This window comes from Tetranychus urticae, chromosome 2, assembly GCF_039701765.1.
Source record: "Tetranychus urticae isolate SD_2017Ah chromosome 2, NJAU_TeUrti_SD_1.0, whole genome shotgun sequence".
Lineage (NCBI taxonomy): Eukaryota > Metazoa > Arthropoda > Arachnida > Trombidiformes > Tetranychidae > Tetranychus > Tetranychus urticae.
Genome location: NC_142959.1, coordinates 19,844,142 through 19,865,025, shown reverse-complemented (window position 1 = coordinate 19,865,025; position 20,884 = coordinate 19,844,142). Strand labels below are relative to the sequence as shown.

The window sequence follows — 20,884 nt, the reverse complement described above, 5'->3', positions numbered from 1 at the left end:
GCCACACTGCTGTTGGGACCTTATCGTATGCTATTGTGTGAAACTGGTGTAAACAAGGTGTATAGTGAACATTGGGATTGGCCACAAAGGGTAACTTATCCTTGCGGTTTTTTGTATCTGAAGCCTGGTTTTCGAGGTTTGTTTATGAAAAAAAAATTTGGTGAAATAATAATTCTTTCCCTAAACTGCAGATTACGGTCGGATTAAATACATTAAGATACGTGATAGTAAAAACCGTCTTCTTGTTGATCAAAGAAATGAATCTGTAAACCTGATTTTATACATAAAACAAACTGAAACTTTTGAAAAAGCAGAAGTATCAATGTTGACAAAAAGTAATCAATACAAATTCAATGAATCAATTACTAAATATAACGAATCAGAAGTTGCTAGAGAATATGAAACAACTCAGGTAAGTGAATTACGCTCACCTTTCGTCAGAAATAAAAAAATTAATTCAAATTTGAATTTAAATTAGTATTTAAAATTTTTTATTCTGATATTTAACTGATTGATAAACTTCAATATCTTTACTATCAAATTGTTTACAGCTTGCTATAACATCATTGGATTCAGTTACTGCGATCGAGATCATTAATAAACGATTTCACCTCGAATTTGTTTATGACCGTAAATTTGGTTTGAAATACATTCCATCTGGTCTCAATGAATGCACCATTGAATCAAGCAGTGTTGATAATGAATTAAATTATTTAGTTTCAGAAATTTACAGAAAAGAGTTTCTAAAGGAACTTTATTTACCAAGGAATCTGGTGAGTTCAGCAAAAGTTTCATTCATCAATTCAACCCACAAAAGCATTATTTTTTTATAACCATTAATTAGGTTGCCGCATACAGTATGAAGTTAAGGGTTGAGGCTGAATACAATGTAACAATTGGTAATGGTCAGTATGATTTGGCAGTAAAAACTTATTCAGAGTCATATTATGCTGTAAGTCTCGTTTTATTCAGAATCAAGAAGATTTTCCGTTTTTGTAAAAAAAATTTTTCAACTTAAGTCGAGATTTTCAGTGAATGGTGGAAGACTCGAAGATTTCTGTGTTCAAATGGATCTTTATTCAAAAGCTGCCCCAAATGATGTACGATAAGATTCAAATTGAAATGAATTGCAAAATCAAAATGTCCTTTTTCCATTTAGATCTCGTCCAATTTCAAACTCGTTGAAGTCAGAGTGATATGTTTGATTGAAACTTCGGATTATTTAGACGAGTTTCATCACTTGATCAATTCATATCATCAATGTTTCAAAGACAGAAAAGATAAAGTTATTCTCAATTTAGAGATTTCATTATTAAGTAAAAATGTTATATTTAATCACTATTTTTTAGCCACTAATAAAAGTATATTTTTCATTACAATAAACAGATCATTTGATGTCAGACGCAATGCACAAATTGCATACCGATATCCATCGTATCAAAGATGCAATCCGAAGTTTGCTCGTTGATAAACTGAATGTGTCATTTTTAAGAATAAATTGGATCAAAATGAACTTCCTAAACTCACATATGGTGGCAAAGGTTGAAATTGTCGATTCATTTGTTGCCTACTTTGGTAAGTTTCTTGAAATCAGATCATTGATTTGATCAATTAATGAAATGTTTTTCGCATAGAAACTAAGAAAGGAGCTTCACATAAATTCAACATTAAATCAACTGCATCTGGTCAAATTTATACATCGACTATCGATGAATGTTTACGTCTTCAAGCTTCTAAAGCCAATCTAAGGTCAGTTAATATTAATCGTAAAAATAAATCTCCTAATTTCATGGAAACTTATCATCTTTCAGTTACGTTATAACTTGTAAAACTGAACATTATTTATGCCTTGGAATTGCTGATGGAGATTCATTACCAGATGAAAATGAAAATGGTTTGAAGTGTTTGCTGTTCAACAATGCAAATCAAAGTTTGACTAAACTATTGGCAGAAGTTGCTTTGAAAGAAATACGAAAATCTTATTCCATTTTGAATGGAAGTCAATTTAATCATTCCGATATTGAATTTGCTATTGTTGATGTTACGATTGAAAATGATAGACACTTTGATTGCTCAGAAAAGCCAAAATCAAGCTTAACCTTCACATTTTTCTTGATATTTTCAATATTAATCAACATCATAATATTTTCTAAATTTGCATTGGACCTCAAACTGTTTCAGTCCCGATCTCTCGTTGATTCAGTTTCGGTTAAATTGGTTGATTTGGGCAACTGATTTATAAAGTAAAAATTTGCAAAAAAAACTCTGAAAACAAAATGCTAATAGAAATGTTTTCATTTTTGAATTTTATTAAATCTTTTCTTTACAATTAAAATGCATTTGTAAACAAATTAGTCCAACTTCAATTGAATCAACATAACTTTCTTGCCAACTTTAATTTAATGAAGAGGTTGTAGAGTTGCTATGACGAAGCATAGGAATGAAGGTGTCAAAGAAAAGTTTCAAATTAGTTCTAAGCTAATTTGGTATAATTTAACCAGATTGAATGAAGGTAATTTTTAGTCAAAAACTTTCATACAAACTTTATTGATTTATTTCTCTATCAGCCTCTCATGAAAACAGGTTATCAACAAGGATGAAAGGAATCATCTAGACTAGAGATTCATTTCACATTGCACTCTAAATTAAATTATGAGGTAAGTTTTATTCACTTGATCACAGATCTTCGTTAATTTATGAATTTTATAAAGGAATATGGAAATTCAAAGAACTGGTTGAAAGAAGAGCCCTTGTTTTGCGATGAAAAAAACAAGATCGTAACACTCATTACTCAAGAAAAGACAGGAACCAAAATCAAAGTGATTCGTGATTTTGAACATCATTTCAAAGTAAAAACCTGATTTTATACGAAAACAAACTGAGCCTTTTGAAAAAGCAGAAGTATCAATGTTGATAAACAGTAATCAATATAAATTCAATGAATCAATTACTAAATATAACGAATAAGAAGTTGATAAAGAATATGCAACGACTCAGCTAAGTGAATCACACTCACCTTTCGTCAAGGAGGGTCAAAAATAAAATAATAAATTTAAATTAGTATTCAAATTTTTTTGTTTTGTTGTTCAACTAATTGATAAACTTCAATTTTTTTGTCTCAAATTGTTCAGTTACTTTGATTAATAAACGATTTCACCTCGACTTTGTTTATTACCGTAAATTTGGTTTGTATTCCATCTTGCCTCTATGAATTCAACATTGAAATAAGCAGTGTTGATATTGAATTGAATTATATGGTTTCAGAAATTACAGAGAATAGTTTGTAAAGGAACTTTATTTCCAAAGAATCCGATTAGTTCAGAAAAAGTTTGTTTATCAATTCAATAACTTGAAAAATACTAAGCTGCGACTTGGAATTAAATTCTTGCAGCCTTGAAAGAGTATAACTGTTCAACCGCACAATGTAAACAGTAAACTGTTCGTAAACAACAATTGAACAAATAAAATGTTTAAACGAAAAAACCTTATAAAGACTCAAATTTGTTTGAATTAACCCCTCAGTTCATTCAATTTGTTAATGTACAGACATTTACAATAAGTCGCTAATGTTTTTCATTTTTGTTCAGTTTATTGATATAACTTTCTTATTCATCTGGTTGAGACGCGTGTTGAGCAAAAATGATAAAATTTACTGGAATTTAATTTTAAGGAAAACTTCATTTTCAGCTACAAAAGAAGCATCAAATATTTTAACAAAATTATCCAAAGTTAATCGAAGTTTCTGAAAACGTTCATATTCTGCATCTTGAGGCATACTCACCAAATCCAGTTACCTTCTTGATGTGTTCAACTGTCGCTGTAACATATTAAATTGCAATTTCATAGAAAGTGAAATTCCAAAACTCAGGATCTGAAAGAAGGATTGATGGTGTTGAATTTTACTTATTTTATAAACACGGTTTGCTAGCTTCAGGATCAAGATGTGTGTGATTAGTTGAATAAGATTTTAATCAACCAAACATCTAAACCCAAGTTGGCCAATAAGAAAGCAACTGAGTTCGAAGTGTCATTTGGTGGATGGCCATTTATCCACGGCTTTATGTGTCCGTCTGGTGAGTTCATCAACCAATTTGAGCATGAATTGACTAGGCCATGCAACTGATTTAAGATTTTTTCGAGATTCTCTTGCATAAGGATTGATGATTCGAAAATTTTGGAGGATTTAAGCATCGGTTGTTATCATATAGTGAACCTCGTATTCAAACCCTCGAGACTCTGAGTCGTCCACAGTTCGCTGCTTCATCTGAATCCGTCTTACCAGTCCACTGAGAAATGCTTGTTCCTCCGCAAGTTGCTGCTTCATCTGGTTCATCATTTGCTTCCGAAAAGCTGGAGAAATGCTTGTTCTTCATCAAAGTCAGGATTAGTTGAGTCAATCGATGAAGGATCTGCTTCATCATCACTGATGATTCACCAGCTACTGCATAAGATTGGTGAACAATTGAAATGTAAAAAGTGATCGAAACTAGTAAGTTGAACATTTCAATATCAAGAATAGCAACAGTTAACCATTTGAAAAAAAAAACTAAGCTTCAACTTGGAATTAAACCCTTTTTAGCTTTTATTGAAACGATATAATTGTTTTGTCACTTCAATTATTTTCCCACAATTCAACCAGTAAACTGTTTGAAACAACGATTGAACAAATACAATGTTCAAACCAAAGAACCTTATAAAGACTCAATTTCGTTTAAATTAACTTCTCAGTTTATTCAACTTGTTTATGTACAATTTACCAGACAATTACAATAAGCCCCTAATGTTTTTCATTTTTGTTCAATTCATCCGTTTGAGCAATTAAAAAATTTATCTGATCGACACTTTGAATGTCTTAAAAAATGGCCAATAAAATCATGTATAAATATGAACCAATATGAACAAAATACGATTAATATTTACGGAGATATTTAACTTTAAACCTTGTCTCTCTACTTATGAAACAGCCTTTAGAACTAACAATCATATTTTACCATGATCATCTCATCAATTTAGTCAACAAATTTAAACACCCACATTACTAGTTGATATTCAGCAATCAATTTACTGAGTTTGAGGTGTCTTCTACCCTTATTAATATCAACTAATTTACACACTGACTACTGAAACTTTATTGTCAAGATGGACTACTGTTTAATAAAGGCGTTTTGAGCGTAAAACTAGTAATACTCATATTATGAGACTGATAAATAAACGAGTGCAAAAACATGGTAAAAAATTTTAACTCGATGGAAGCAAAATGCATGGCAAAAAGTACATCATTGGTACAATTTATCCTTGCCAGCGATAATAACCTGATGGCCCTCGTGGTCTTTACGGTAAAATATGTCAATTTTGTTAATCTTTTACCTTCAATGGACCCGAAAATTGACACTAATGTAAACAATAAATAAAACATTCTCACTTTTGAATCAATAAATTGTGATAAATACAAAAAAGCTTCAACTTGTTTAATAACCTTTCAATACCTTGTGGGTTTGTGATCAGTTAAATCAAAATGAATTAGAGTCTCATTCTCATTCCATTGAATTGCCGATTGTGATTAGATTGGCAAAAGATTTTGCTGTCGGGAAAATACTTCACTTTCTCATCTGTGATTACTATCTGAATTTAATTAAACAATGGTAAGTTTCAATTCAGTTTTTACATTTTCACAATGAAAAGGCTCATGCATCGAATGCTATTCAGTTTTTTTAATTACTTTTCAATTGTGTCACTTGTTGATGTAATGAAATGTTTTGCTCTTAGGATTGAGTGGCAAAATAGCTATACAAAAACCTCGTATATTTCGCTTTTTTGGAGTACAGACATCTAATGTAAAGAAAAAATAAGCCAATTCATTGTTCTGATCACTGTAAATTACAGTGGCTCGCAATAGAATGAGTTTACCCTTTGTGCTAATTCAATTTTCAGAGACTGTAATCTACATTCATCATATCAAGAAATATTTGTTATTAAGTTTTTTTAGTGATTCTTATTCTCAATTCATCTGTGGCACCTGTTATTGTGATGAGATGTTTTGCGCTTCAAAACAGCTTTAATTAAATAATGGTTGTTGTTTGTACTTCGATTTGATCAATTTAATTGTGTTTGAATTCTGCAAATCCTATTATTGACAACATTGTATATTGAAAATGTAATTAAATTCTTATCCAAATATTTGTCTCCAAATCCATGACTACAGTTGAACTTCACCTTAGTTTAAACTTGTCCATTTTGTCAAGCCTTTACCTTTTAATGTCACTTATTCAGAGTTTTTATCTTTCATTGTTATCTTTTAAAAAAGTTCAAAATATTAGTAACAATTTTCACGCACAGTTTCATCTTACTTTTTTTATACTTTAACAAAGAGGATAGTCTATGCTATTATAGTTTGTGAGTCAGCTTCACTTTTAATTTATAATTTGACACTTTTAGATCTGTTGACTCGATTCTTTCACTATATCTTTTTCCATTATGCGTATTCACTTGAAGCTGCTATATTGGAATCATATCTTAATATTTCATGCCACCCTTGATACATCTAGTTTTAGTGAATTTCTTACAATAAGTAACTGTTTACAACTCCTTATATATCAAGTTGGTCAATAGAAAGTACATTTAGAGCCCAACTGAATAATCAGTAACCTTCAACATGTCTACATTGATAAATTATTTAATTTTGACAGTGCTTCACCTTTTGCTTATCTCATTGAATAATTATGTGTATTGTGATTGTATCTTCAGATCAACGTGTGATGATATTCAAAACAAGTTTATGTTATCTCTCAAAATCCCATGTGTATACAATGGTGCTCCTCAGTTCATCACCAACGAGGCTACTTTACACTCGCTTCACGAGATCTGCCCATATCTTGATCAAGGTAAATTGACTTTACTTCAATTGTCCTGAATAAATCCTTTGATATTTTATTCTCTCCTTCGTCTCTGTAGTGAATAATCCAACCCTATGTTGTGATCAGGAACAAATCGATATTTTAATAGACCAATTGGCTCTGCCAAGAGGGATGCTGGGTCGTTGTCCATCATGTTTCTACAATTTTGCCAATTTTTTGTGTCACATGACATGTTCACCCAAACAGTCGGAATTTTTAAGACTTGATGAGGCCAAACCATCGGAAAAATATCCTGAAAAGCAACAAGTCTCTTGGATCTCATACGCAATTGAGGAGGAATTTGCTCAAACCTTGTTTAATTCATGTGTAAATGTCTTGGCGCCAGGCGCTAATTTTAAACCAGTCCAATTAATGTGCGACCAATGGGGTGATCAATGTAATGCTCATCGACTTCTTGAATCTATTGGAATGAATGATTCTTCGCCATTCGGGATAAATTTTCATTATTTTCCTGATTCAGTTGCAACATCAATCTCACCCCTTCAGCTTTCATCAACTCAATGTTTTGAGCGTCCTGGAGTTCCTAATAAAACTGCCTGCTCATGTTCAGATTGTCCAACTGTTTGTAAACCTTTACCTCGACCCGAAGCTCATGAAAGATTTTGCATTTTGGGCACAGATGGTATGACCATAGTAATGTCCTGCGTGTTCATAATTACAACGACAGCATTTACTATTTATTACACTTATTATCAACGAAAAACAAATTTTATCAAAGGTAAAGTGCCTTCTAATAATTTACTTTAACCCAATCAGTTGAATCAAAATCATTCTGAACACTATTCCCTAACCTCTCTATTTCAATACACTATCATAATCTTACTCAAAGAACTTTATTCTAATTATGCAATTAATTTCAGATGAAACCATGGTTAACTTGAAATCATCAACAGTGTCCAATAAAGGAATTGGCTCAAGATTAGAAAAGTTTCTTGAACATAGTTTCAGGCAATGGGGATACATCGTTACATCTAGACCCACTTTGACCATAATTATTGGAGCTGTTTCGATTTTAATAACAGGTTTTGAATTTGCTAACATTTCTTCCAGAATAACTTCAGATCCAGTTGAATTGTGGAGTTCACCCGAAAGTCATGCTCGTCAAGATAAATTGTTTTTCGATACAAATTTCGGACCATTTTATCGAGTTAATCAATTGATTATCAAGAAAACAACGAATGAACCTAACTTCGATTATTATGCAAATGACAAGAATTATTTATTCAACCCAATATTTGACAAGGAATTTTTATTGAAGACTCTTGAACTGCAGAGAGAACTAACATCACTTAAAGCCGTTTTAGATGGTCAAACAGTTGAATTGACTGATATCTGCTTTAGTCCTCTAGCCAATGGTAAATGTGCTGTTCAAAGTGTCATTGGTTGGTTCCAAACTAACGTTACTCGGCTCGAAGATGATCCTGTTACAAACTATTCTTATCTTGATCACATTATTTCTTGTCTTGGTAACCCATTTGCTCCTGATGATAATTTGAAGCCATTTCACTATCCTTGTTTGGGTGAATATGGAGGCCCAGCTTTACCTAAAGTTGCACTAGGAGGTTTCAATATCGCTGATTCCCAAAAAGATGCTGCTGATGCTTATACTCAGGCAACATCACTTGTGATTACAATTTTGATCAATAATCATGCCGATAAGAGTCAAAATAAAAAAGCAGAAGCGTGGGAACAAGTGTTTTTGGATTACTTGCATTCATTCAATCATACTAGATTTCCTGATTTTGATATTGCTTATTTTTCAGAGGTAAGCGATTCTCCATTTTCAAGACTTCATTTATTCATATTGTTTGTAACAATTTTGGCCATTTTATAACATTTATTAATAATAATCATTTGGTCGACAATAATTTCCACTAAATTGCCTAAACTTAGTTTAATAATAATAATCATTAAGTACTAAGTTCAATTAACCAAGCACTAGTTCCAGTCATTTTCAAGTTACCACATTGGGGTCTAAATTTAAACTCCACTCAATAATCCATTTGTTGAAACAAAGAGTTTGTTTTGCCCTTCTGAACGTTGTTAAGAATAAGAAATGTATTTGTCAAGACAGGGAATTAGACAGAATAAAGAACGAGGAGAATAATTTTGACCATTTCTCTTTCTCAATTTAAGCACTTAATTTTTAAATGTTACATATTATTTAATAATAATCCATTTATTTTTTTCCAATGCTTCCAAAAAGAGATCAGTGCAAGATGAAATCAATCGTCAAAGCTTACACGATGTATTACTTATCATTGCGAGTTACCTGATAATGTTTGCTTATGTATCTTTGACTTTGGGTAGAATCTCTCGAAAAAGTGATTTTTTTGTTCACTCAAAAATTAGTTTGGGTCTCATCGGTATAACAATCGTTATTGCCAGCGTTATATCATCTATTGGTTTGATGATTCTTCTAGGGTTTAATTTAACCCTTATCATTGTAGAGGTTATTCCCTTTTTGGTTTTGGCTGTTGGAGTAGATAATATTTTCATTCTTGCTCAACACTTACAGGTAAAAATTATTCAAAAATCAAAATTAATCAAAAATTAATGAAAATTTATTTTTCCTTTCTTTTTTCATTGATAGCGTTATAATCCTAAACAAAATGAGTCTTCTGAAGATCAAGTAGCTAAGGTTTTGGGAAAATGTGGACCATCTATTCTTATGGCTTTTTCCTGCGAAGTTACATGTTTCTTTATCGGAGCTTTATCAACTGTGCCCGCTATCAGAATGTTTGCATTGAATGCTGCTTTAGCTCTTCTAATCGGCTTTTTACTACAAATGAGTGTCTTCATTGCTGTTTTATATCTTGATTTGGAGAGACAAAAATCATCTAGATTTGATATTCTATGTTGCTTCAAATCATCTAAAGCCAACGATCCTGATCCAATTGATGATATTGAAGTTGGATTACTTCACAAAAATTTTAGAGATCATTATGCACCATTCCTCATGAAAGACAAAGTTCGTTTATTTATATCCATTGGTTTTACTCTTTGGGTTTGCTCTTCTATTGCTGTCGTAAACAAAATTGAAATTGGTTTGGACCAAGAACTATCAATGCCTCATGATTCTTACGTCCTTAAATATTTCAAAGCCCAGAAAAATGATTTACGTGTCGGACCTCCTGTTTATTTTGTTGTTGGTGGCAAATTTGATTATTCTGATAAATTTCATCAACAAGTTATATGTGGAACCAGTTACTGTAGCGAAAATTCTCTTTTTAATCAAATCAGTCAAGCATCTCACGAACCCGAATCTAGTTACATTGTTGACTCTCCTGCCTCATGGCTTGATGATTACTTCGATTGGGCTGTAACATCATCTTGTTGCCGACTTTTCAAAAATGATACAAATCGCTTCTGTCCATCTACATTAACAGATATTAACCGAAACCATGAATGCAAGAAATGTCAGATTGAAGGCGATGATGAAATGATAAAGTCTACTCAATTTTACAAGTTTCTACCTGATTATCTATCAGATATACCAACTACGTCTTGCCCTAAAGCTGGCCGTGCTGCTTATGGATCGTCTGTAAAATTAGATGAAAATAATAATGTATTGGCTAGTCATTATAGTTCCTATCATTCACCTCTAGTCAAATCAAGTGATTTTATCGAAGCAATGAAAAGAGCTCGTTTCTTAGCATCAAATATTGAACGAGCAATATCAACTGCTCTAAAGCCAGGCGAAGAAGTTAAAGTATTTCCATATTCTATTGTCTACGTTTATTACGAGCAATACCTTACTATTTATGGTGATTCCATCAGAAGTCTTGTCTTATCAATTACAGCTATTTTCTTGGTATCCTTTGTTTTATACGGATTTGATATCCGAGCATCACTTATTGTCGTTTTCACCATTATATGTATCGTAATCAATCTTATGGGAATGATGTATTGGTGGGACATTTCACTGAATGCCTTATCTTTGGGCAATCTCGTTATGGCTTCTGGTATTTCGGTTGAATTTTGTTCTCATATAACTCATGCTTACCTAATGAGTAATGAAGCAAGTCGTGTTAAACGATCACAAGAAGCATTGGCTACAATGGGTTCATCTGTTTTATCTGGAATCACATTGACTAAATTTGCAGGTGTTGTGGTATTAGCTTGGGCAACATCACAAATTTTCGTTGTATTTTATTTTCGAATGTATTTCGGTATCGTTATTATTGGAGCACTTCATGGTCTTGTTTTACTACCAGTACTGTTGAGTGTATTTGGAGGTAAACCAAAGCTGAGCAGTTCATTTCCAAATGAAATTTAATCATGATTTTTTTATTGAATTAAACATATTTTCAACTGGTGTGATTATAATATGCTCTTGATTATAATATCTTTTTTTACTTCCATTGAGCATAGACAAATTAAGAATTTCATTGTCCCAGAATCAAATAACCAATAGCATAAAAACTATTCGCCATCGGAAATATGAGAATTAGAAATATTTAGTTACTCAAATAAACTAAACAAATCAGTATCTTTCATTCAAAATCAAACAAAGAGTAAAGGAAGATCTTCCTTTACTCTTTGAAATCAAATGCTGAAAATGTAATCATTTATTACTATTAAAGAGCTTTCCCATCAACACAAAATAGTTGATTTTCTTAGTAAAGCTTGGTTTTTTGATCATATGTTTGATCAAAACCAAGCTTTACTATTTCCATCAAACTTATCTAACTAAGCAAAAAGACACGCGCAGTTATGTGAATGAAAAATTGGTTTATTATTTTATTTAAATAAAAGTGATTTTTGATTGTGTTTGAAATTAATTTTTTATCTTGGAGATGGCGCTCTAAAATTAGGCAAAAAATTGTTTTTAATTAAAATTGACTTAATTTAACTAATAAGTACTTACATGTACTTAGTATCACTATTAAAAAACTTTGATGGGAAAGCCCCTAAATAATCCCATTCTTGTTATCAGTGTTTTCAGCTCTATTTTATGATCAGCTTAATCTAAAAATTATGCTGATAGTAACATGAAAGGATTTTTAATTGCACCTAACATAGATTAAAAAGCAACACTAAAACAATGAATCAGAACAAAATGATGATAATGATGAAATACCAACTGAGCTGCTTAAGCCAGCCATTTATAGTTCCATATCAGGTTAAGCTGACGTTGTGCTTGTACAAGAAGTAAATTCTTGACCTAATGTTTATCATGTATCACTTTCATCTTGCAATTAATTTTGATAAATTGTAACCAAACAATATGATTTATGTCGACTTGAAATTTTTTTAGTGAATTTATGCTCAAAATTGCCGGTTTCCTTATTAATGCTAGATTTACATTTCATAGATACCACGAGATGTCGCCACTTGAAATGAAATGTAAATCTCTGGATTCCAGAGTCTGGAATTATTTGCATTTTCATCTAATGTAGTTAATTTCAGGAAATAATTTTTTCTTCAAACAGTGAAGTAACGGCAACAAATAATTAACTTACATTAGTTTTACTTCATTGAATTTTAAAATGGCTGATCAAAATCAAAACGAACATGAGTTGTCATTTGAGGCTCACAACGATGTTGCTAAACTTGTCATCTGTGTAGTAAAACATCCGTTTGATTTAGCCAAGACTCTCATTCAAATTGGATATGAACCTTTACCATCTTTTCCAACTCGTAACATTTTTGGACGACCTAAAATTGGACTTCCCGGTGCATTATCTTACCTTGGCTTTGTTTTCAGACACGAAGGGGTCACAGGAATATTTAGAGGTCTCCCCTACAATGTCATCGATTATTTCAGTTACAGATATACTTACAATTATATTGAAAAAAACGTTGGTAAATACTGTCCTTACTTGCAGGTAATGTATTTTTTTGCAATCCTTCATCAATATTTCTCAACTAAAAGTGTTTTTCCATTATTGACAGATTACCACTCCAGATTTATCCGAGGATAGTGCCGAGGTGACTACTACTGAATATCAACCAGCACCCAATTTAATTATAAAACTGCATAAAGATGGACGAAGACAAAATGTTCCCATTGACTTTTCAAGTAGCTTTGACGAGCTAACTAGAGTTGTTGCCAGAGATGGACTGTGTATAACTGGTGCACTAGTAGCATCTTATCCTTTCCATGTTCTGTTGATTCGCAATTTCGCATCTTTTGTTGGCAAAGAAACAGTTTATGATTTTCCTTTCTCTGCAATCAAAGATATTGTTAATAATGAAGGATTACTTGGGTTTTATTCTGGTTTTGTACCTAGATTGATTGGTGAACTTTCGTGTCTTGTGGTAACTAAAAGCATCATCATTCTTCTTATTAAGCCTTATTGTAATACACCCGAGTATAGCTCTATCCTTACTACAATCGTTAACTTCATAGTCCCTGCTGTTCTTTATCCATTCAATCTGGTTTCTACTGTCATGGCTGTTAATGGCTGTAAGTCTATCCAAGCTGCCAATCTTGAACCCGAATTCATCAGTTGGACCGAATGCTGGAATCATCTTAGTTCCATGGGTAACCTTAAAAGAGGTTCTTCAATCATCTGGAGATTTCAAACCTTACCACCTTCAGGAACACCGCCTAGACCAGATGGATTTTCAAGTTATGGTTCGTTGAAAAAGAGTTGGTAGTAAAATATATCATCTACCCCACTTTATGTGTAGATTCATTAAGCTTGTCAATTGCCACATTTGTTTATCGATCTCAGAATGAAAAAAAAATGATTCATCATGTGTTACATAAGTTACTGAGTGCACAATAGATAAGATGCAAATAAAAATAATTAGCCTTACTGAGCGAAATGTATTACTGTACGCAACTTTCACCAATTGAAAGCTGTATCAAATACACAATCTATTAATAAGATTAAAATGTTTTAATGAAAATTAAGATCGTCTGCCTATTACAATACAACTTGACAAATTTTTATTGCATGATTGTATGAATCAATATTATTTATCACGATATTTAGTTCAAATTGGTAAATATTATAAGATGAAAATTTTCAATCGCCAATTAAAAATCGTTTAAGAGATCACATTAAATAATACAAACCCATTAATGAGACTAGATTGTTTAATGAAAGTATGATCGTTTCATTATTGTCAGAATACTCTTTGTGTTACAAGATATGAAGCAACAATTCATTTTATTGATACGCGTCTTTATAATGCCGTTCAAAAGGATAAATCTTCAATCAATTTAATTTTAACCCTTCACTTGTGGCTATTAGACATTTGATACTTTTGTGAACAATGAAAGGTTACAATAGAAACGAGGTTGATCCAATTTAAATTTTCATTGATCTGATTTCAAATTAGCTCAAACTTTGAAAGTTTAGCATTTAATGTTATGAAACAACGGAAAAGATTTACTTCATGATTACAATTAGAATCAATCTTTATTGACTGGATTAACATAATTTTATTACAGCATGAACCTTTCTTCCTACTCGATGTAGAAGAAAAATGGAAGACATAAATATTAAATCCATGAAAATCAAGCTTAATAGGTGAATTGTGTTGAAAAATTGTTGATAAATTATTCCAAGATTGCCATTATCATCACTATTATTATCACCAGTAACAACAATATTAACATCATTTTCACAAACGGAAGAATCATTATTTGATTGATAGCATGTTGAGCTGATGAACAAACACATAAACATATCATTTAAAGCTTTTTCAAGATGTTGAATGTAAGAAGTAACAATTCAATATTGTTATTGGAGGTGTTAGTGGTTAAGGGGTGATGATGATGATAAGTGAACCAATTATCTTCTCCCATTAAAAGCTCGGAATCCATAACCAAATCCATATCCACCAAAATCAGGGAAATAATAAGGATAAAAGGAATGGTAAAGATACTGAGTTGAAAGTTGAATTAAAGCCATAAGTGCCACCAAAACCAACAGAAACTGACGAGCAAAACAAGAAGAAAAAACATTTTAAAATGAATGAGAGACAATTTTTAAAATAAAATCAACTCACCTGATAATGTTTGTCCATTTTTGATTTTTAAATTGTAATGCTAACTACAAACTTGAAACAAACTAAACAATACCAAGATTGCGACCAGAGTATTTATACGTTTGTTTAATTGCCATTTTAGTGACTCTGTCAACAAATTTGCATTAGCAAGCATTTGACCATGAAAAAAGTCCACTTCATATGTGATCTTTAGGCCTGAAAAAAAGGTCAGAAATTTCACTTTTAAAATCATAAGCAGCAAAAATTGCATTTACTTACTTTTTAAGGTCCAGTTGACATTCACTTAGCTGATACATTTATACATGTCAATCGTCCATTGATAATTAACCTGTAACGGTTAAGCATTGAGTCCAGTTCTAAACGTTCAAGTGAATCAAATCAACTTTCAATGATACAACCTGACCCTAGTAATACAAGAAAGATTAATCAATGGCTTATTAAGCAGCTGGCTTTCACAAAGCTAAAGGTCAACGTTAACGGTTAACTGTTAACAAGTTTGTTGACCATACAATATGATTAATCCAATTAATATCTTACCATTTTTGAGCTTTAAGGTAACAATTAATTATTGCCAAAGTAAAGGTTAATCACTGTATTAAGAAATTGGCAGCTGATGGATTGATTTGGTGTTGATGATTGATGATGACAAACAAGTCAAATCTTTCATGTAAACAAAGAAATGATCACACAAGCTTACATTTAAATTGTTGATCAATTGATTAAACATTTTTCTCAAGATGACAATAAACAGAATTCAAGAAAAAATTAAAATCACCTAAATAAATGTTAAACATTAACAGTAAATTGTGATTAACAAAGCACACATTGAAAGGCGCTCAACAGACGATCTCTCTTTAACCAATAGTAATTGAACAACGATTTGACGCGGGCAACTTAAACAGAGAAACAATTGTATCAAGTTCATTGGACTTGATTACGGTTCAGTTAACAGATTAATGAAAGTTGAGAAGAAAATCAATGTTAATTAACCTTGAACTTACAAAATGATGAGAATAATATTGACCAAGAATGAAAAACAATCAAAAATGAACCAAGTGATTGAGTAAAGACACTCAACAGTCAATAAACAAACAATCGTATTACAATAACACATAAGCCTTTGCTTACCATTTCTGATCCTATCAACATGTTAAGGTCAATCATCATGAGAGCTGTTCAACGTGAAGTAGCAAAAAAGGTAAAAAAAATCATTGGAACAATCAAGAGTTAAGTAATCAGTAAATGATGAGAAATTGAAGAAGCGTTGAAAAAAGGCAACATTGACTTTACCAAAACAAATTATTTAACATTAACAATTTACTGTAGATGATTATTTTTTATTTGCTGATTATTTGACTTCAATGATTCCGGTCTATTAGAGCCTATTGTCCAGTAAAGCAATTTGTCCAATTGTTGCGATTAAAGTAACAACAATAACAATCATAATCACAATCTAATAAACCATTTAATCATGAAACTTTTCCATCTTCAAAGCATTCATCTTTTTTTACGGCTCCTAATATTTCATTTCAATTTTTCCACCTTTTCTTCACTCAATCCCTGCTTATTGGCCGATTGTTGATCAATTATTGATCAATTGTTGATTCAACATTTAATGTTTCGATCATCAAACATTTGTCATTTTTACAGCCATTTTTATCCAGCTTATTGTAAACACTTGCCTCTTTACCTCAACCCAATCACCTTCAGCCTTTTTTTCACCCATTATGTTTGACTGTAAATTGTGTTGATTAATATTGTTTGGTAACAAAAGATGATTATAAATAATAAGAAAAATGATTTCAAATTAAACATATCAATCATTTTGATTAGTATAAACATATATATTTATATATAAATAAATCTGATTAGTTGGTGTTTTGGGTCTCTTCATAATCTGTTGACAGGCAAAGGTTAACCGACTGTTTTTACCTATCAAGTTGCCTTTTCAAATTTCAATTGTTTGCCCATTTTAAAGACTCTTTGACAAGCGCATTTGATCATCTTAATCATTGTCATTATACGCTAATCAATGAGTTAATTGAACGCTTCTCCGATTGGGTCAGCATTTTTTTCACCAATTTTCATCTCTTTTTTGCTTTTGGGGTTTGACTTTGTCTAATCATGTAAACATGTTAACCAGAAACGAAGACAATGAAAGCTGATGAGTCGAGTCAATTGAATTCAGTCCATCAAGATGACGATTTACTAATTGGCAAGAAACAATTTGGCATCATTTTAATGATGTTTTAAAGTCATTTATGCCTTCAAACAACAATCCAAATTGATCACAAATTTAAATGTTAAATTTTGAACCAAACTCAAGACATTGTTTATCACATTTCCTGAGCATTGTACATCTTTCAAGAGCTGCTAATGAATTGATGGATTCAAAACGTTGTATTCAAATTTTACCTAATCATGATTATGGAAAGGTTTAATGGTCAAAGCAACAATCAAGAAAACAGCAGCAACATTAACTACAATAAAAGTAACAAAAGGTTAGCAGTTGATGTAATTTATACGAAAATAGAAAGCAAGAAATAACGGTTTAAGCAAAAATTATTATATCATCATAATGACCAGGTAAAATACTGGTTATATAATTGAAGTTGTAATAGTGATAAGACACAATATAACCTTACAATTATAAAGATGAACCCAAATAGGATGACCATATCATAACATGTAAATGGTTAAATTTAACCCAAGTAACAAGTAAACTCATTTAAAAGGTAAATTTTAAACAAAAAACTGGTTTCCCATTAAAGTAATAACAACAGTTGAAATGATGATGATGAGAAATAGAAAGTGAACAAGACTCATTAGACAACCTTTGACCTGATTCTTTAATCTTGTAATTAATTAGATTAAACGTCTAATATTAATCGTTGAGATGAAACTTGAGAGAAGATGAATCAAGATGAAAAAAAAGATGAAAATGGTGAAAGTTGGCTCCCGCTGAACAGGTTTCAACCTAAAACCCGATAACCATTTTTTGTCATCAATTCTCGCTAATCCATCCAAGACCAACTTTCAACTTTCCCGTGTTTACATCCAGGCCATTTCTCGACTTATTTTTTCGTTGAAATGTTTTCTTTGTAAAGTTATTTGATAAATCAATTTGTGAACCTTTTAATGTCGTTTTACTGCCAATGAGTTGGTTTCAGTTACAGTGTCTACCAAAGATATGTGTTTGTCAGTGAGTGATGCCAATGTTAAAATTGGATTGAAGTTAAATTATCTCAACCTTTTCATGTTAGTCAACCTTTTCTGCCTCTCAACAAGTCAAGACTTTTACGCTGGTTATTACAGTTACCATCCAGCCTACCTTAACGATGAACCCAATGTTTATCATTATTCCAAACGTATGTTTTACGGTTTACCCAAAGGAGGTTATTCAATGAAGGGTAAACCTTTTGGTTTAACTGCTTATGTTTTTAAACTCAAAGACTGGGATAATCTTTGGACACACTATTATTCACTGGAAAGTGCTTATGCTCCAATCCGTTATTATGGACATCCTCAAATGGTCGATGATTTACTCAACTTTTGGCATTAAAAGGGTTCAACCTTTTACTGTCCATCATATTGGCTATTACACTGATTCCGAGTCACCTTAACCTTCATCATTGTCATCATTTCCATCATCATAACCATTGGACTTGCAGAAATGGTTATTATTTCAATGAAACTTGTCACATGAAAACAAAAAGAGTCACTTCAATGAGTCCATCGAGTTTCATTTCCATGCAACTCTTTATGTTCCTTTGATTATCATTCAGTTGTTAGTATTTTTATTAGACATTAGTTACAGGTCTAATCATGTTGCAGTTGTAATACCTTTTTGATTGACAAGATATTAGTTTTTAAAACATTTTTGTCTCGACTCTAATTCAAAGATGGAATCAGTAATTTTGGACATTTTTTTGCTGTGAAAAATTAATCAATTGCTTGAATAGCTTTTTCTATTAAATTTTTGCTCATCAGACAAGTTAATTATTTTACTTTCAACTTAATCTTGCAATTAAGGTAAACAAAATTACCAATTTGTTGCCTTGATCCAGCTAATTATCAAAGGAAATTAAAGAGCTACAAGTGACCAAAGTGTAATGAGTAAACATTAAAGGATAATTGGATTAAATGTTAACCCAATCTTGTTCATTGAAAATCAACATTTATTTATTTGATGATCATCATTTTAAAATTGAACAATCAGTTTATTATTGTAATTAATAACCAAGAGTTAAATAAACTTATAACTTTAAACATCTTGCGAGTGTTACAATGTATCATTAACAGTCTTGAAATTATCTATAAAATTCTGAAAGCAAGGAGTAAATGCGAAAAATCGAGTTAAGAGAGTGGACTGCTTAGGTTTGTATCGGCATGAAAATCGAGTCCATTAGTGGTATTCAGAAATTTCTATGATCGATAGTTTTCGAGAAAATGCCTTTGTGCACTTGAACCAGATTTTTTCATCAAACTCATTTTCTGGTGTAACTTTCAATGTCCAACCAGAAAATATCCTTATTTTTGAAGAAAAAATTTCTGTTTCTGTCAAGTCTTTCAGTTTGAGCTGATTTTTTTCCTTCAATCTTTCAGGTTAAGTCCGATAAATTTATTGTTTTTAAATGATTTCAATAAGAAAATAATTCAATGTTTTTGGGTAAAAAAATCAAAAAAAAAGCAAGTAAAAGGTGCATCTTGAACCAGTTTATTCATCATAATTTTGACTTAACAATAAATAATGAAAATAGCAACAAACCCTTAATGCTGATATTTTCCAGTAGAATCATGTTGAGATGGATATTGAGTTGCCTCCAACGTTTAAAAGTGTTTACCAAATGTACGACTTTTCATTTAATATCAATAGTTTTATGACTATTGAGATCTCTTCAACAGCTCATAAATATGTGTACTAATAGATTCAATTCAATTGAAACTAATGAAGGAATAAAGAGTTTCGTTTGATATAAATAATTGTCGCCTTAAAATTGAATGTAAATTGAAGTTGCCTGGTTAAGCAAAAATGAACGTAAAGTCAACTAACAGTTAGTAAAATTATACCTTTGGGTTTGTGCACTTTGATCAATGGAACCATTGAGACGATAATAAAATTTGATAGATTCAATTGTCACCTCAATTGCCAATGGGATTACACATTTAATGTCATATTCAATGATAACTTTGATTTCTCTTGCTTCAACCCAATTCACTTCAATTTTAAAAACTAAACTTTCCTTCTGACTGGTTCATCCAAGTATTCATTCTATCACCTTGATACCTTCTGATAACTGTCATGAAACCCAATGAACTATTTCAACTTGAAAAAGCAAACAAGATGAGCAACAAACAAGTAATCAAAACCAAAGGTAAAACAATAGAAGAAACAAACAAATACAAAAAAAAGAAGAAGAAAAAGGACAAATTTTAGAGATTAACTTTTGTTGACTCGTGTTCGTTTCTCATTCCATATGAACAAACCCAACAGTTAATCGTACAATTTTGTACTCAATTTATCCACAGATTGATTCAAAGTAAATCCCCAACAACAGGATGAACGGAATCACATAAAACAAGGGAAAAAGGCAAAATGAAAGCAACATCAATCATCCAGCAAAACATACAATTGATTGTCCATCATTTTCAGCGTCAGTTTTTTTGCTTCTCAAAGGGAAACCCAAAAACAATGTGACCTTTCCTTTGTCACCCAACAGTGTAATAAGGTAACAACCATTACAAGGCAGACTATCATCATCTTCATAGTCCATAATAATGATAATGGTTCAACTGAAATTGCTACCAACTTGATTTATAGCTTTTGATGGATGAGTTAACCTTTCCAAGTTAAACCCACTGAATCCGAGTTTTCGTGAAAATAGCAAGTTCAACACTCGAACAAACTTGACTAAAACCTTTAGCTAAGGTAAAATAAATTGTTTCAACAATCAAATATCTAAATACGAAATTATGATTTTTATTGTTAACTTTTCTTCCTT

The 20,884-nt window shown here is 31.4% G+C and overlaps 3 protein-coding genes and 1 long non-coding RNA gene across 4 annotated transcripts; 3 read left to right on the top strand and 1 right to left on the bottom strand.

Annotated features, from left to right (window-relative positions):
- The first annotated feature begins 557 nt into the window (after positions 1-557).
- On the top strand, positions 558-2,279 carry LOC112539772 (uncharacterized). The gene is made up of 3 exons (XM_089266960.1): positions 558-1,575; positions 1,635-1,749; positions 1,812-2,279. The coding sequence occupies exons 1-3, from the start codon at positions 1,395-1,397 to the stop codon at positions 2,233-2,235; spliced, it is 720 nt and encodes a 239-aa protein (XP_089123086.1). The 5' UTR covers positions 558-1,394; the 3' UTR covers positions 2,236-2,279.
- Positions 2,280-6,456: 4,177 nt separating this feature from the next.
- On the top strand, positions 6,457-11,425 carry LOC112538481 (NPC intracellular cholesterol transporter 1-like). Its single transcript, XM_089267075.1, has 5 exons — positions 6,457-6,881; positions 6,952-7,632; positions 7,775-8,679; positions 9,121-9,432; positions 9,508-11,425. The coding sequence occupies exons 1-5, from the start codon at positions 6,653-6,655 to the stop codon at positions 11,191-11,193; spliced, it is 3,813 nt and encodes a 1,270-aa protein (XP_089123201.1). The 5' UTR covers positions 6,457-6,652; the 3' UTR covers positions 11,194-11,425.
- Positions 11,426-12,336: 911 nt separating this feature from the next.
- Positions 12,337-13,779, top strand: LOC107370876 (mitochondrial carrier homolog 2). Its single transcript, XM_015938837.3, has 2 exons — positions 12,337-12,745; positions 12,813-13,779. The coding sequence occupies exons 1-2, from the start codon at positions 12,407-12,409 to the stop codon at positions 13,518-13,520; spliced, it is 1,047 nt and encodes a 348-aa protein (XP_015794323.2). The 5' UTR covers positions 12,337-12,406; the 3' UTR covers positions 13,521-13,779.
- A 492-nt stretch (positions 13,780-14,271) lies between these two features.
- Positions 14,272-15,722, bottom strand: LOC107370902 (uncharacterized). The gene is made up of 4 exons (XR_001570707.3): positions 15,420-15,722; positions 15,141-15,286; positions 14,883-15,077; positions 14,272-14,809 (listed from the first exon to the last, which is right to left on the bottom strand). It is a non-coding gene; the product is annotated as an uncharacterized LOC107370902 (long non-coding RNA).
- Between the last annotated feature and the right edge of the window lie 5,162 nt (positions 15,723-20,884).